At 40.1% G+C, this 14400-nt stretch overlaps 1 protein-coding gene across 2 annotated transcripts in view; it reads right to left on the reverse strand.

Moving 5' to 3' along the window:
• The window catches only part of LOC129710522 (ATP-binding cassette sub-family A member 13-like), a 231706-nt gene that overhangs the window by 133691 nt on the left and 83615 nt on the right, over positions 1 to 14400 (reverse strand). For both annotated transcript variants that reach the window (XM_055657542.1, XM_055657554.1), the window contains exons 19-21: positions 13393 to 13511; positions 9814 to 9989; positions 1726 to 1820 (exon numbers count right to left, since the gene is read on the reverse strand). In XM_055657542.1, coding sequence (XP_055513517.1) covers positions 1726 to 1820; positions 9814 to 9989; positions 13393 to 13511 — 390 coding nt within the window. The remainder of the gene's footprint in view (positions 1 to 1725; positions 1821 to 9813; positions 9990 to 13392; positions 13512 to 14400) is intronic.

Genomic DNA, 14400 nt, shown 5'->3' on the forward strand with positions numbered 1-14400 from the left:
TTGCGGACTGAGCGGAGGTGTTCGGCGAAACGATCGCCCAACCTCCGCTTAGTCTCCCCGATGTAAATCAGCTGACATCTAGAGCAGCGGATGCAGTAGATGAGGTTGGAGGAGATACAGGTGAACCTTTGTCGCACCTGGAACGACTCCATTCAAGGACCCAAGCAGTCGAGGGGGAGGTGAAGGGACAGGTGTTGCATTTCTTGCGGTTGCAACGGAAAGTGCCTGGGGAGGTGGTGGTACGGGAGGGAAGGGAAGAATTGAGTAATAATGTTGTCGTAGTAGTGGATTTTAACTTTACCAATATTGACTGGGAATGTCAATGTAAAAGGTGTAGACGGGGCAGATTTTGTCAGGTGTGTTCTGGAAAGTTTCCTCAGGCAATATGTTGAGGGCCCTAAATGGGAGAGGGCAGTGCTTGATCTAGTCTCAGGAAATTGGGAGGAGCGTCGAGACCCAGCGGACATAGGTTTAAAGTGGGGAGGAAAGATTTAATAGGAATCGGAGGAGCAACTTCTTTTTACACAAAGGATTGTAGGTATACGGAACAGGCTGCAAGAGGAGCTTATTAAGGCTGGTACAATCACAGTTTAAGACACATTTAGATGGGTACATCTGTAGAATAAATTTAGAGGAATATAGGCTAAACACAGACAGGTGGGACGTTGGTTACCCTGAGCAAGTTATGTCGAAGGGCCTGTTCCCCTGCTGTTTTACTCTATGACTCTAAATAATAACTGTAAAATTTGATCATGATTACAATATTAACATTATTAGTAGAATTTGTGTGAATCGACATGATAATTCAGTGCAAGATAAAATGATTAGGAAATGCAGGTAGACTTGGGAGATAAGCTGGTTGTACCGCAGGAAATAATTAGTACGAGTTTGTTCAGTTAGTCAGCGGATAATGTATTTTATAGAACTGACAGTGTGTTGGGAGAACTCAGTGGATGAGGCTTATGAAAGGAAAAAGCCTAAATATGTAGATTTGGCAGCAAAATTGAGTAGTGAGATGGAAAGCAAGTGTGCGCCCAGTAGTGGTGGGGTGCAGAAGTTTCAGAGCATGATCAACCATGTCGCTATTTCATAGCGAAGAATTCGCAGGCAATTTGTGTCAGGCTGTAAAGGAGATGTCAGATGCAGCAGAGCAAGGTAATAGGTGGATTTAGTGAAGAAGAAACTGTACCATTTGGGGGCAGAAAGGAAATGCACAATGCATAGTGAGTGTATTCCTTCTGGTCTTACATGTGAGGTTAATATTAGTGGCACTACGATTGGTTGATGGAGGGTTAGTTGTTTAGTAGTGCATGCTGATAGCAAAGGTGGGGAGACCATGTATTGAGGGTGGTGGTTCTGGGACGCTAGAACTAACTTTGAGCCTTCCAGAGGTATTGTGGATCTAACTCAAAAACACAGTGAAGGGAGGTGCCCACTTGATAACCCCAAATATATCTTGGCATCTAAGCACCTAGTTTTTGTGGTCCGATAGTTTTTAACTGTGTAAAGGCAGTTTTGTTTCTAAAATGGTATTTAGCTTGTGTGTTTATTAACATGTACATAGTTTTTTTTACTAAATATGACGTTTGTTTGTATGTATGTGTAGGTAGTTTAGATGCTACTTCGGCATTGGGCTTGGTTTTTTTGGATGAATGCGTATCCTGATGTCATAGCACAAGTACTTTAATAGAAATTCAAATGTTGAGAAAGATAAAGAAACTTTACCTGAATAGAGATTTTGAAACTTCAATTGATAGAGATTTTCTTTCATTAATTTTAGATGGTTACCAAAAAAATCAATCTGGCACAGGGCTTCAAAACTAGGAAAATAAATAACATACAAAGGAATCAGAAGAGAATATATACAGGTAGGGGAATGGTGACATCAAATTATCAGTATCATGCAATTAAATTCACTGACAGCAGACGTACACTTTTCCAGGAGAATGCCACAAATGGTACTTTCAGCTCAACATCATTAAAACATTTAGTCTCTAATGAGGAAAATAAAAGTGCCGAACAAAACATCCTTATTGAAGGCAATCATTTTCAACTAAGTGCAATGTCTGGGACAACAATGCATGAATAAAAAAATCAAAAAAATCATACCAGTCTAACGTCAGTCCCAAAAAAGGTACAGAAAACTCTTTCAAGGTGTCATCTTCAACACAGTAAACTCATGCAAACCATTAACTATCCACATACAGAACATTATTCTCAGTTAACTTCCTATATACACAATAATAGAAAGAAAGAAAATAGTTATAAAATTCAAACATAAATTTACTCAGTCTCCATGATTTCTCAACAGTCTAGCCTCTGTGGATAATGGTAATACCACCAGTTCATTCCTTCAGATAGAATTCATACACAAGCAATCTCATAGCTTGGCAGTTTTTACATTAATATAACTTTCTTTATATCTACAAGTGTATCTATATTGTACCAAATATTTTCTAAACATCAACTGTTAATATTAAATTTATTTTTTTCCACTAATACAAACCAACTAATATGAAAGCTACAATGATACATTGGATTTAGTACAATACTCAATCACAATTATTTCCACAATGAACTTTCCTGCAGACACCGGCACTATCCTTTTTCTTGCAATATCTTTGAAATCATCTCCTCTGGATTCTGTGCAATGCTCACAATTCTACTATACCTTTCTTGCCATAAGTTCACCACGTTGTATTGGCAGACTGACATCGTTAAATCCATAACTACTGGGACATCCCCCACAGAATCTTCCAAACTTTTGAACACTTCTCAAGAGTTCTTCTGAACTCTTCACCACCCTATCTACCCGTGATGCCACCTTCAGGGAACTGTGTACATTTACAAGGCCCTACTATTCACTGTGAAGTTCGTGCCCTTGTTTGACTTCCCAAAATGCAACATTTCGCACTTATCTGAAGTGATGTTCAAGAAGGAATTGTAGATGCTGGAAAATCGAAGGTAGTCAAAAATGCTGGAGAAACTCAGCGGGTGCGGCAGCATCTATGGAGCGAAGGAAATCGGCAACGTTTCTGGCCGAAACCCTTCTTCAGACCTATCTGAATTGAACTAATTTGCTGAAGTCGATACAGACAATGTCTATGACCCTGCCCTAGCCAACCTTCTTGGTTGCTTCCTCATAAAATCTATCAAAGTTATGGGATACAATATCCCACAATAACACCATGCTGACTATCCCTAATCAAAGATTCACAAAGGTTTTAAGGTATTTTATTGTCACCTGTACCAATCAAGGTATAGTGATATTCGATGTACCATACAGCCTTACTTTAAAAAAAAAAGCAACAAGACACACAACTACATAAAAGTTAACATAAACACCCATCACTGCAGATTCCACATTCCTCACTGTGAGGGAAGGGAATAAAGTCAGTCCCCAGCAGAGGCCACCAACTCCACGATGTTAGGCCGCAGTGTGGACAGAGATACGATACGGCGAAAAATCACATCTCCTTCAATGTAACAGATTAAAAAAAAGTTTTCCCCCAACCCCACCACACACATAAATCAAGCTAAAGAACATTAAAACATACATTTAACAAATATTAAAAAACAACAAAGAAGGAAAAGGACAAGACAGACTGTTGGCGAGACAGCCATCAGGGGTGTCACCCAATGGGCCCAATATCAACCCCTATTCTTCCAAATGTACATTTATCAGTGCACGTCACTCAGAATCCTCTCCAGAAACTTACCTACTACAGATGTTAGGCTCATTGTGAATGGCTCAATTGTAGTCATCTATTGTCTTTCCCTTGTCTGGTCAGCATGCAAGAAAAGCTTTTCACTGTATCTTGGTACAGGTGACAATAAACTAAAACTGAACACTGGTCTATAGTTTTTCTTTGCAACCCTTCTTAAATAAAAGCATAACAGCCACTTTCCAGTCTTCCCATGCCTAATGATGATTCATATATCTCAGCCAGAGTTCCTGCAATTTCTTCTCTAGCTTCCCTCAAGGTCCTTAGATATACCTGATCGTGCCCCAGAGATTTTATGACATCCAACATCTCCTCCACTGAAAAATGGATAATTCTCACGACATCCTTTGATCTTTCTGTCTGTAGCCACCTGCATTGTTTGACTGAGGAACAACTTTGCATCCTTCCAACTCAATATTAGGCTAATACTTCGGGTAGCTCTCTTTTAATTTCAGTCTTTATCTAACTAGTTATTTCAGCATCTCATGATTTGGCTAGATTTATTTTTGCATTCTATTTGTATATTTGTCCCATTAGCCCAATTGTTTATGCAGAATGTTACTACCTGCGGCTCAAGCATGGACTTTTGTTTTACCCTGACAACCTGACATAGATCTATTTATTCCCACATTTTACTTTCTGTTTAGCAACAAATTTTCTTATATATTAATTAAGATATAGAATGAGGCAATTTCGACCATCATATCCATGCCAGATCAAATCACCCCAATTCCTTCTTGGTTTCCTACAATGCCAGAATCTATTCCCACTCCCACCCAGTTTTGTTTTATCATGTACTTAACAAAGGATAATTTAGAGCAGCCAATTAACAAACTGGCATATCTTGGGGATCTGACAGGAGGCCAGAACAGTCACCCACATGCACATGTGAAAATAATAAACACAAACCAAAACAATGCAAAATCTCTGGATATTTGAAAGATGACAACCAAAGCATCCACGTTGTCTGAAGACGCCCAATTTAAAACTCCAGGGTGTGGATAATCAAGTATTTTATCGACTGTTAAACTCACCAACATCTTGACATATTTAACTGATACTAACTTCATCAGTTCCTAATTCGTTGTAGGTCCTTGCATTGCCAAACATAGAAACATAGAAATTAAGTGCAGGAGTAGGCCATTCGGCCCTTCGAGCCTACACCGCCATTCAATATGATCATGGCTGATTATCCAACTCAGTATCCTGTACCTGCCTTCTCCCCATACCCCCCGATCCCTTTAGCCACAAGGGCCACATCTAAGTCCCTCTTAAATATAGCCAATGAACTGGCCTCAACTACCTTCTGTGGCAGAGAATTCCAGAGATTCACCACTCTGTGTGAAAAATGTTTTCCTCACCTCGGTCCTAAAAGATTTCCCCCTTATCCTTAAACTGTGGCCCCTTGTTCTGGACTTCCCCAACATCGGGAACAATCTACCTGCATCTAGCCTGTCCAACCCCTTAAGAATTTTGTAAGTTTCTATAAGATCCCCCCTCAATCTTCTAAATTCTAGCGAGTACAAACCAAGTCTATCCAGTCTTTCTTCATATGAAAGTCCTGACATCCCAGGAATCAGTCTGGTGAACCTTCCCAGTACTCCCTGTATGGCAAGAATGTCTTTCCTCAGATTAGGAGACCAAAACTGTACGCAATACTCCAGGTGTGGTCTCACCAAGACCCTGTACAACTGCAGTAGAACCTCCCTGCTTCTATACTCAAATCCTTTTGCTATGCCCCATGCATGCCATGTCCAGTACAATCATTGTGAACCAGTTGCAAGACTTCAAGAAATTGAAATGGGAATACCAATGCAAGGATTGCCCATGCACCAACTTTACAGTGGAGATCAGTAGAAACCACAATGGTGGTCAGGTCTTGGAAGAAGTAGAGGGCGTCAGAGTGTACTACAACAAGGTGTGGTAGTAATTAGTGCAGCCGATTTTTAAGCTGTGTCGCTGCATAGCATAGCAAGATTACCCTAAAACTCTGTAAGATACCAACAATGAGTAAGCTTTGGAAAAACATTACTGAATGTCCCCCTGCAGTGTTGAGCAAAGGTTTTACATGTGGAATGATTTCAATTGGTGCACATATCAAAGAGGAAACACTTTGCCCATCTGAGCACAGCCAATATGGGAGGTATCCAATCATATTTTGGAGGTAATGAGATTGATTGATGTTGTTATCATGTTAATATGCATTTTTATACAGTGCATTCAAAAAGTACTCAGACGCCTTCACTTTTTCCACATTTTGTTACATTACAGCCTTATTCAAAAATGGATTAAATTCTTTTTTTTTTAAATCATCAATCTACACACAATACCCTATAATAAAAAAGCAAAAACAGGTATTTAGAAATTTTTGCAAGGTAATTAAAAAGAAAAAACTGAAATAGCACATTTACATAAGTATTCAGACCCTGTACTCAATACTTTGTTGAGGCACCTTTGGCATGATTACAGCCTGAAGTCTTCTTGGGTATGACACTACAAGCTTGGCAAACCTGTATTTGGGTAATTTCTCCCATTCTTCTCTGCAGATCCTCTCAAGCTCTGTCAGGTTGAATGGGGAGTGTCGATGCACTGATCGGGTTCAAGTCTAAGCTCTGGATGGGCCACTCAAGGACATTCACAAACTTGTCACACAGCCACTCCTGTGTTGTCTTGGCTGTGTGCATCAGGGTCATTGTCCTTTTGGAAGGTGAACCTCCACCCCAGTCTGAGGTCCAGAACGCTCTGGAGCAGGTTTTCATCAAGGATCTCTCTGTACTTTGCTCCGTTCATCTTTCCCTCAATCCTGACTGGTCTCCCAGTTTCTGCTGCTGAAAAGCATCCTCATAGCATGATGCTGCCAACACCATACTTCACTGTAGGTATAGTATTGGCCAGGCTATGAGCAGTGCCCGGTTTACTCCAGATGTGATGCTTGGCATTCAGGCATTGACGCTTGGCATTCAGGCCAATCTTGCTTTCATCAGACCAGAGAAAGTTGTTGGCAAACTCCAAGTGGGCAGTCATGTTCCTTTTACAGAGGAGTGGCTTCCGTCTGGCCACTCTACCATAAAGGCCTGATTGCTGCAGATATAGTTGTCCTTCTGGAAGGTTTTCCCATCTCCACAGAGGAACTCTGGAGCTCTGTCAGAGTGACCATCGGGTTCTTGGTCACCTTCTCCCCGATTGCTCAGTCTGGCAGGGTGACCAGCTCCATGAAGAGTCCTGGTGGTTACAAAGTTCTTCCATTTAAGAATGATGGAGGCCACTGTGCTCTTCGGGACCGGCAAGGCTGCAGAAATTGTTTTATACCCCATGTCTCGACACAATCCTGTCTTGGAGGTCTACGGACAAATCCTTCGTCTTCATGGCTTAGTTTTTGCACTGACATGCAAAATGTGGGACCTTATATAGACAGGTGTGTGCCTTTCCAAATCATGTCCAATCAAGTTAATTTACCACTGGTAGACTCCAATCAAGTTGTAGAAACATCTCAAGGATAATCAATGGAAATGGGATCAAGAGTCAAGAGTCAAGAGTCAATTTAATTGTCATTTGGACCCCTAGAGGTCCAAACGAAATGCCGTTTCTGCAGCCATACATTACACACAAATAGACCCAGACACAACATAATTACAATTTTACATAAACATCCATCACATAGCTGTGATGGAAGGCCAAAAAAAACTTATCTCTCCACTGCACTCTCCCCCCCCCCGATGTCAGAGTCAAAGTCAAAGCCCCCGGCTGGCGATGGCGATTGTCCCGCGGCCATTGAAGCCACGCCGGGTGGTGCGAGGTCGCACACCGGGTCTTGGTGTTGGAGCCCCCGGTGTGCGCTCGCAAGTACCCGCGGCCATTCCAGCCGCGCGGGGCGGTGTAGTGAGGCCCCGCTCCAGGAGCTCTTCGACCCCGCAACACGGGCGGGAGAATTCTCCGTTGCAGGAGCCCCGAAAAGCGGTCTCTCTCCAGGGATCCGCGGGCTCCCGGCGCCGCTGTCCGCAGACCCGCAGCAGCAGCCCCCGACTCAGCAGCGGCATCGGCAGCAGCAGCAGCAGCAGCAGCAGCGTTCCTCCACCGCTCCAACCGCTCCGGTCTCGGCCAGCTCCGCGACGGCAACGGTGAGTAGCACCAGAGTCCCCGGCTTCTTCCTGTTGGAGGCCGCTCCTCGTTGCGGCCTCAACGACAACGGAACCCGACGAGAAAAAGGTCGGGTCTCCAGTGCAGGGAGAGATTTAAAAAGTTTCCCCCCCCCCTCCCCACACACACACCCCAACAAAAAAATAACAAAAACTACATTAAAACACAGACAGAAAATAATAAAAACGCGGACAGACTGCAGAGGCCGCTGCTGGCCAGAGCCGCGCCGCCTACCGGGATGAACTGAAGGGACTGAATACTTGTGTAAATGTGATATTTCAGTTATGTCTTTATAAATAACCATATAACCATATAACAATTACAGCACGGAAACAGGCCATCTCGGCCCTACAAGTCTGTGCCGAACAACTTTTTTTCCCTTAGTCCCACCTGCCTGCACTCATACCATAACCCTCCATTCCCTTCTCATCGATATGCCTATCCAATTTATTTTTAAATTATACCAATGAACCTGCCTCCACCACTTCCACTGGAAGCTCATTCCACACCGCTACCACTCTCTGAGTAAAGAAGTTCCCCCTCATATTACCCCTAAACTTCTGTCCCTTAATTCTCAAGTCATGTCCTCTTGTTTGAATCTTCCCTATTCTCAAAGGGAAAAGCTTGTCCACATCAACTCTGTCTATCCCTCTCATCATTTTAAAGACCTCTATGAAGTCCCCCCCCTTAACCTTCTGCGCTCCAGAGAATAAAGACCTAACTTATTCAACCTATCTCTGTAACTTAGTTGTTGAAACCCAGGCAACATTCTAGTAAATCTCCTCTGTACTCTCTCTATTTTGTTGACATCCTTCCTATAATTGGGCAACCAAAATTGTACACCATACTCCAGATTTGGTCTCACCAATGCCTTTTACAATTTTAACATTACATCCCAGCTTCTATACTCAAAATACTTTGCAAAAAATTCTAAACACATGTTTTCGCTTCTTCATTCTGGGGTATTGTGTGTATATTGATGAAAAAAAAAAGAATTTAATCCATTTTAAAATAAGGCTGTAACGTAACAAAATGTGGAACAAGTTTAAGGGATATGAATACTTTCTGAATGCGTTGTACCTTTAGGATTGAATGTTAGTGCTGTATCAGACACACGTTAATGTGCTTCAAAAAAAAGATTTTCAATTATGCTGCACCATGATAAACTGCACATGAATCAGGTTCTCGGCTTGTTTATCAACTCAAGCCCACCACCACCATTATGGGTCTTCTTTTAATATGTTTAGCTTAGTTTAGAGATACAGCATGGAAACAGACAGTTCGGGCCACTGAGTCCATGTCACCCATCAATCACCCGTCCACTCAAGGTTTCTGCTATCCCATTTTCTCATCCACTCCCTACACAATTTAAGGTATAGGAAACTACCAGCTGCCGGCCGCACTGTTCTGCCCCCCAAAAAAAAGTATAATTGTTGCAAACTTGATAAGCAAACAAAGAAAATATTAAGCATTAACAGCATAAAAACTTTAAAGGAGTTGGTCAGAGCTGTCCCGCTACATTTCTAAGTAATTTATTTCAGAATGGCATCAGTGAAACTCTGAGAGCAAGTCCTCTCCAGTAAGTAGGGGCAGCAGTCAAGCATGATACTCAAATTGTTGGCATTTTACATTCATACCAAATTTTCCAAATGATTGTTTGGAATCCATCCCCTTTATTCAATTTAATATTGTGAAAACACATTTGGTTTACAAGTGCCTTACAGTAAAATGCAAGATACATTGTAAAACGTACATCTGCTAGAACTGCAATGACTTTGTTAAACCTCCCATAAAGATTCCACATCCTGTGCCTGGTTTGCAGCTGCAGGTCAGCTCAATAACAAGTAAGAAAATCCAGCAGAGCCATCTGATTCGAAGTGAAATGATGCATTATGTAGGTTGAATGACTTTGCTCAAATTCTAAAGATCACAACTTGCATATGGAACTTACCTTTCGATCAGTTGAATATTCAGTGATTGAGTTGATTCACATTGGCAGTTGTAGTTTTCCATTGCATCATTCATTGCCTCGTGTGTTTGATTTACAGCAATTTGTATTTGCTTTTGGTAATTGATATAGTTCAGACAGCCTTCTGGGACTGGAGCAGAAAGTACTTCTTGTACAGTCTACATAAAAGATGTTTGGTATACAAGCGAAATTAGTACCAATAATACTGACAAATAATTCAATCCTGATTATCATCACAATAAAAGATACAATAATCTTAAAATTACCAGTGCTCAAAAATAATTGGTTACACTCCGGCATTAAAAAAATACACTAAAGAAGGAAGCACAATTTCATTTCTTATGCAGAAACAAGAACTGTAGATACTGGTTTACCAAGGAAAGAGACAAAATGCTGGAGTAACTCAGCAGGTCATGCAGCGTCCTTGGAGAACATGAGTAGGTGATATTTTGGGTCAGGACCCTTCTTCAATTTTTCAGTCTGAAGAAGGGTCGTGACCCAAAACCTCACCTATCCATGTTCTCCACGGATGCTGCCTGACCTGCTGAGTTACTTCACAATTTTGTGTATTTCATTTCTTGATAGTATTAGTGCTTCCTACTTTCAGTATATTTTCACTGTTTTTGACAAATTACATCCTCGGAAGATATGCAGGTCAGTACTAATATGACATTCACATGCCTGATAAGGATTTTCATAATCAGATAGAAAAAACAGATTACAAAATCATTTAATTCATTTAGATACTGATTTGTCCATCCAGAGAGCAGCTAGAATAAATATCATATTTTCTACTAAATAAGGAATTACATGGAGTTTGATAGAAATTTAATTTTAGGAATTACCACTTATCATTGTCAACAGCAAACGGTTTCTAATTGCAGTGTGTTTGCCATTTAGAGCCCTAAACATTAAAGTCCGTGCCGAATACAACTGGAAGTCTTTTTAAATGTAACAACTTATTCTCCCACCTATTGACTCTGAACTGGCAGTACCATGGAGGACTATTCATGCCCTTATTATCCATAGAGGTTGCCTATCCCAACTTCCATCCAGATGTGTTAAGGAAGTCTTAGCCAATGAACCTGCCTCATGCAGCCTTCAATGGAAGCTCCACCCCCACCCCCACCAGTGCCCTCATCACAGACCTCTACCTCTCCTCCAACCCAGTGTCTGACCATCCTTCATTCCACAATAATACCTCTTAGATCTCAAACCCCAAACACTATTCCTAACCTCTTGTAATGGCCAATTTCTCACAAACTCACAACCCCAATTTCTCACTCCCTATCTCCTCTGGCTGTCAGGTGCATTCACAGTGCCATCTGACTGTCATCCAGTTTATCCTGTTGCTAAAATGCAAACTAGTTTCTAATTGCAGTGTGTTTGTCAGCTTTAGAGAAGTTAAACATTAAAATCCGGTTTGATTATTTGTGGCATTTGAATCACAATTTAAATGTAACAACTATTCTCTGGGAATCTATTGACTCAAGGAAACCTGGCAGTAAAATGGAGGACTATTCATGCACTTATTATATTAAAGGAATAGAGGTTGATTTTCCCAACTTCCATCCAGATGTGTCAAGGAAGTCTTAGCCTTCTGCCCTGCCACATGCAGCCTTCAATGGGCCGAAAGGCCTACTCCTGCACCTATTTTCTATGTTTCCATATTTCTATGTTACTTTTCTTTTGGTTAATAAATATTTTTAGTGGCTGAAATAGCTCTCAACTGTATTATACGTATGGGTGTTTCTGTAAATACAGCACAGTTGTGAAATTTCCAGGTTATTTGCCTGTTTTTTTATGTAATATTCCCATTGCTTCATATCCTGTAGTTTAAATTGTATAGATCATGGTTATAGCAAAAATAAATAAATCTGATTTTACAAAGAAAAATAGCAGATATGTCCCTGTTCTTTCTTGTCTTTTTTTGTGACATTTTGTTTATGCAGGATTTCATCAAATCCTTCGGCTAATTTATACCAGAAAGATTACATTTATTTTGCAATTAAATGACTCTATACAAGCCAAATTCTGATTATGGTTATGATTTTTATCATTTATCACCTGATTAGATGGTTTTCTGATGCCCCAGGTTTTTGCAGCACAATGTGAGCAGCAGTGTCCAATTGGTCACGTGTGAAATGTATGAATTAAAAGCAGAGTAACCGTTTTTATATTTATTGTTTATATTTTGTGTTTAAGCTTAATAATACTTAATAATGAATAGAACTTAAAATCATGAAATAAAAATCTATCACATATTTAGCGATGTCTCATTCTGAAGTCCCTCCCGATTTTTGACGTCATCTCCCTCAATGCGATAACTTATTTTTGCACTCGCGCAATTTTAAAAAAATTCAAATGCGGTTGTAATGACCCCGACCTGGACTATGGGCCTTGCGGTGGGTTACGTGCCGACATTTGGTAAGGGAGCTTAGAAATAAGTATAAGAGACAGTGTCCCAGTGGTCATGTTGTGGGCACTCTGCTCTGAATAACACTGTTCACGCTTTTTGTTTTGCTTGGAATCATTGGTTAGTAAATATCTTTTTGCACTTTTTCGTTCTTTTCTCGTAAATGCTGCTATTTGTTTTCAGTAGAATTGTTTAAATTCCGTTAAACTTTCATTGCTTGTTGCTATGGTGTTGTAAAATGTCTGCATTGTAGCGAAGGGAATCAAAAGTAATCTGGTCCCAAATAATGCCATGTCTCGTTGAAAGTATGCTCTACACAGATGCTTTTAGATCTGGGCAAATTTAGAGTAAATTAACGTCAAATTTAATGAAAGGTCACTATATTGTTTCTCGTTTATGTATATATTAAAAACATATAAATAAATAAAGATTCTCTTTTTTTTATTTTGGTCAAATTTTGCTTGATTTTGATCACAAATTAGCTCAAAAGTAGGCTCATTTTTAATGATGTGGTATTTTGGTTATAATTTAATAACTTTCAAATTTGGCCATCCATGTCACAGGTTGGTACCCTTATTTACAGAAACACCCATATATACGATGTACATTATGAAAATCACATACAGTGGGATATAGTGCAATGAATGTTCCAAGTCACAAACTGCGCAGAAATAATCCCAAACATAATTCTTTTAAATAAATGGATGTGGTCAGTAAATTAAGCAAGGTTCCCTGTAATTGCAATATTTCTCGTAACAGTTTTTCACTGAAATAATTTGCTGAAATATTCTAACACTTACTTCACCCTAAATGTGTAAAGCCAAAACCTTGACTGGACTATTTTCAGCTTTTTTAATTTCAGTTTTTCTTAAAACAATTTCTAAGAAAATGGTATTTTATAGAAACATAGAAAATAGGTGCAGGAGGAGGCCATTCAGCCCTTTGAGCCAGCACTGCTATTCATTGTGATCATGGCTGATCGTCCCCTATCAATAACCCGTGCCTGCCTTCTCCCTATATCCCTTGACTCCACTAGCCCCTCCAGCTCTATCTAACTCTCTCTTAAACTCTCTATTTATCCTTCAAGGATCCAAGCCATAAAATAATAAGGCAGAAAGTAAATGTGACATAATGTAATGACTAACCTCATTAAATTCAGCCATGAAAGTGAATAACTCAGTCATTATATGGATTTGATGACTTCCAAACTCCTTTTGACATTCTTTCTGTATACAGATGACATCATTAACAAAGTACCTTTTTTCTGTAAAGGAATAAACCTGGATGAAGGCAACATTACACTTGTTTTCTTACGAATTCTTCTGTATAAATAGCAATTCCAGACATCCACAGCTGGGCCTTCTTGCAGTAGCTCAATTTGAACCAATACAAGAAAAGTAAAAAGTACAGATGATTTCAAAAGTGATTGTCTAGATATGGTTTTACTAAAAATAGGCCTGCAGTGCTCGCCGTAAACAATTCATTGAAAAATGCCAGAATTAATAATAGACAAATGTTAAGTAATATTGATGCTTTTTTCCACAATCAAAATCTGATTTTATTCTTGAAGATTTGATATGAAAATATGAAGATAAGAAAATGATGGACAGGAAAATGTATTATAATGTATCCAACATGCCCACAACTTGATAAGCAATAAGGTAAAAAGTTAAGAGAGTCCTATAACCAGATTATAGGAAAGATATTGTCAAGCTGGAAAAGGTACAGAGACAGGAAATGAGGAATAGATTGGGTTGATGCACAGAGTCTCTTATGAGAACCAGAGGACAAAGGATTAAGGTGAATGTATCCAACAGACAGTTGAGGCAGGGACTATTGCAACCATGTATAACTTGAAATAAGCAGGCATGAGGAAAAAATGGTTAAGCAAAAGGGAGTCCTCATAACCAGGATTATAGGAACCTGACTCCGATTCTTGTCCTTCTTGCTCCGGAAAGATTGGGTAGCAGAGAAGGATGCGGGGCCCGGGGCACAAGGATGGGGTCTGACCTATAGGGAGAGATTGAGCAGGCTAAGAAACTATTCCTTAGAGTGCAGGAGGATGAGGGGCAATCTCATTAAGGTGTATAAAATCATGAGGAATAGATTGGGTTGATGCACAGAGTCTCTTGCCCAGGGTAGAGGGAATTGAG

The sequence above is a fragment of the Leucoraja erinacea genome, chromosome 2 (assembly GCF_028641065.1).
Source record: "Leucoraja erinacea ecotype New England chromosome 2, Leri_hhj_1, whole genome shotgun sequence".
In the NCBI taxonomy this organism is placed as follows: domain Eukaryota; kingdom Metazoa; phylum Chordata; class Chondrichthyes; order Rajiformes; family Rajidae; genus Leucoraja; species Leucoraja erinaceus.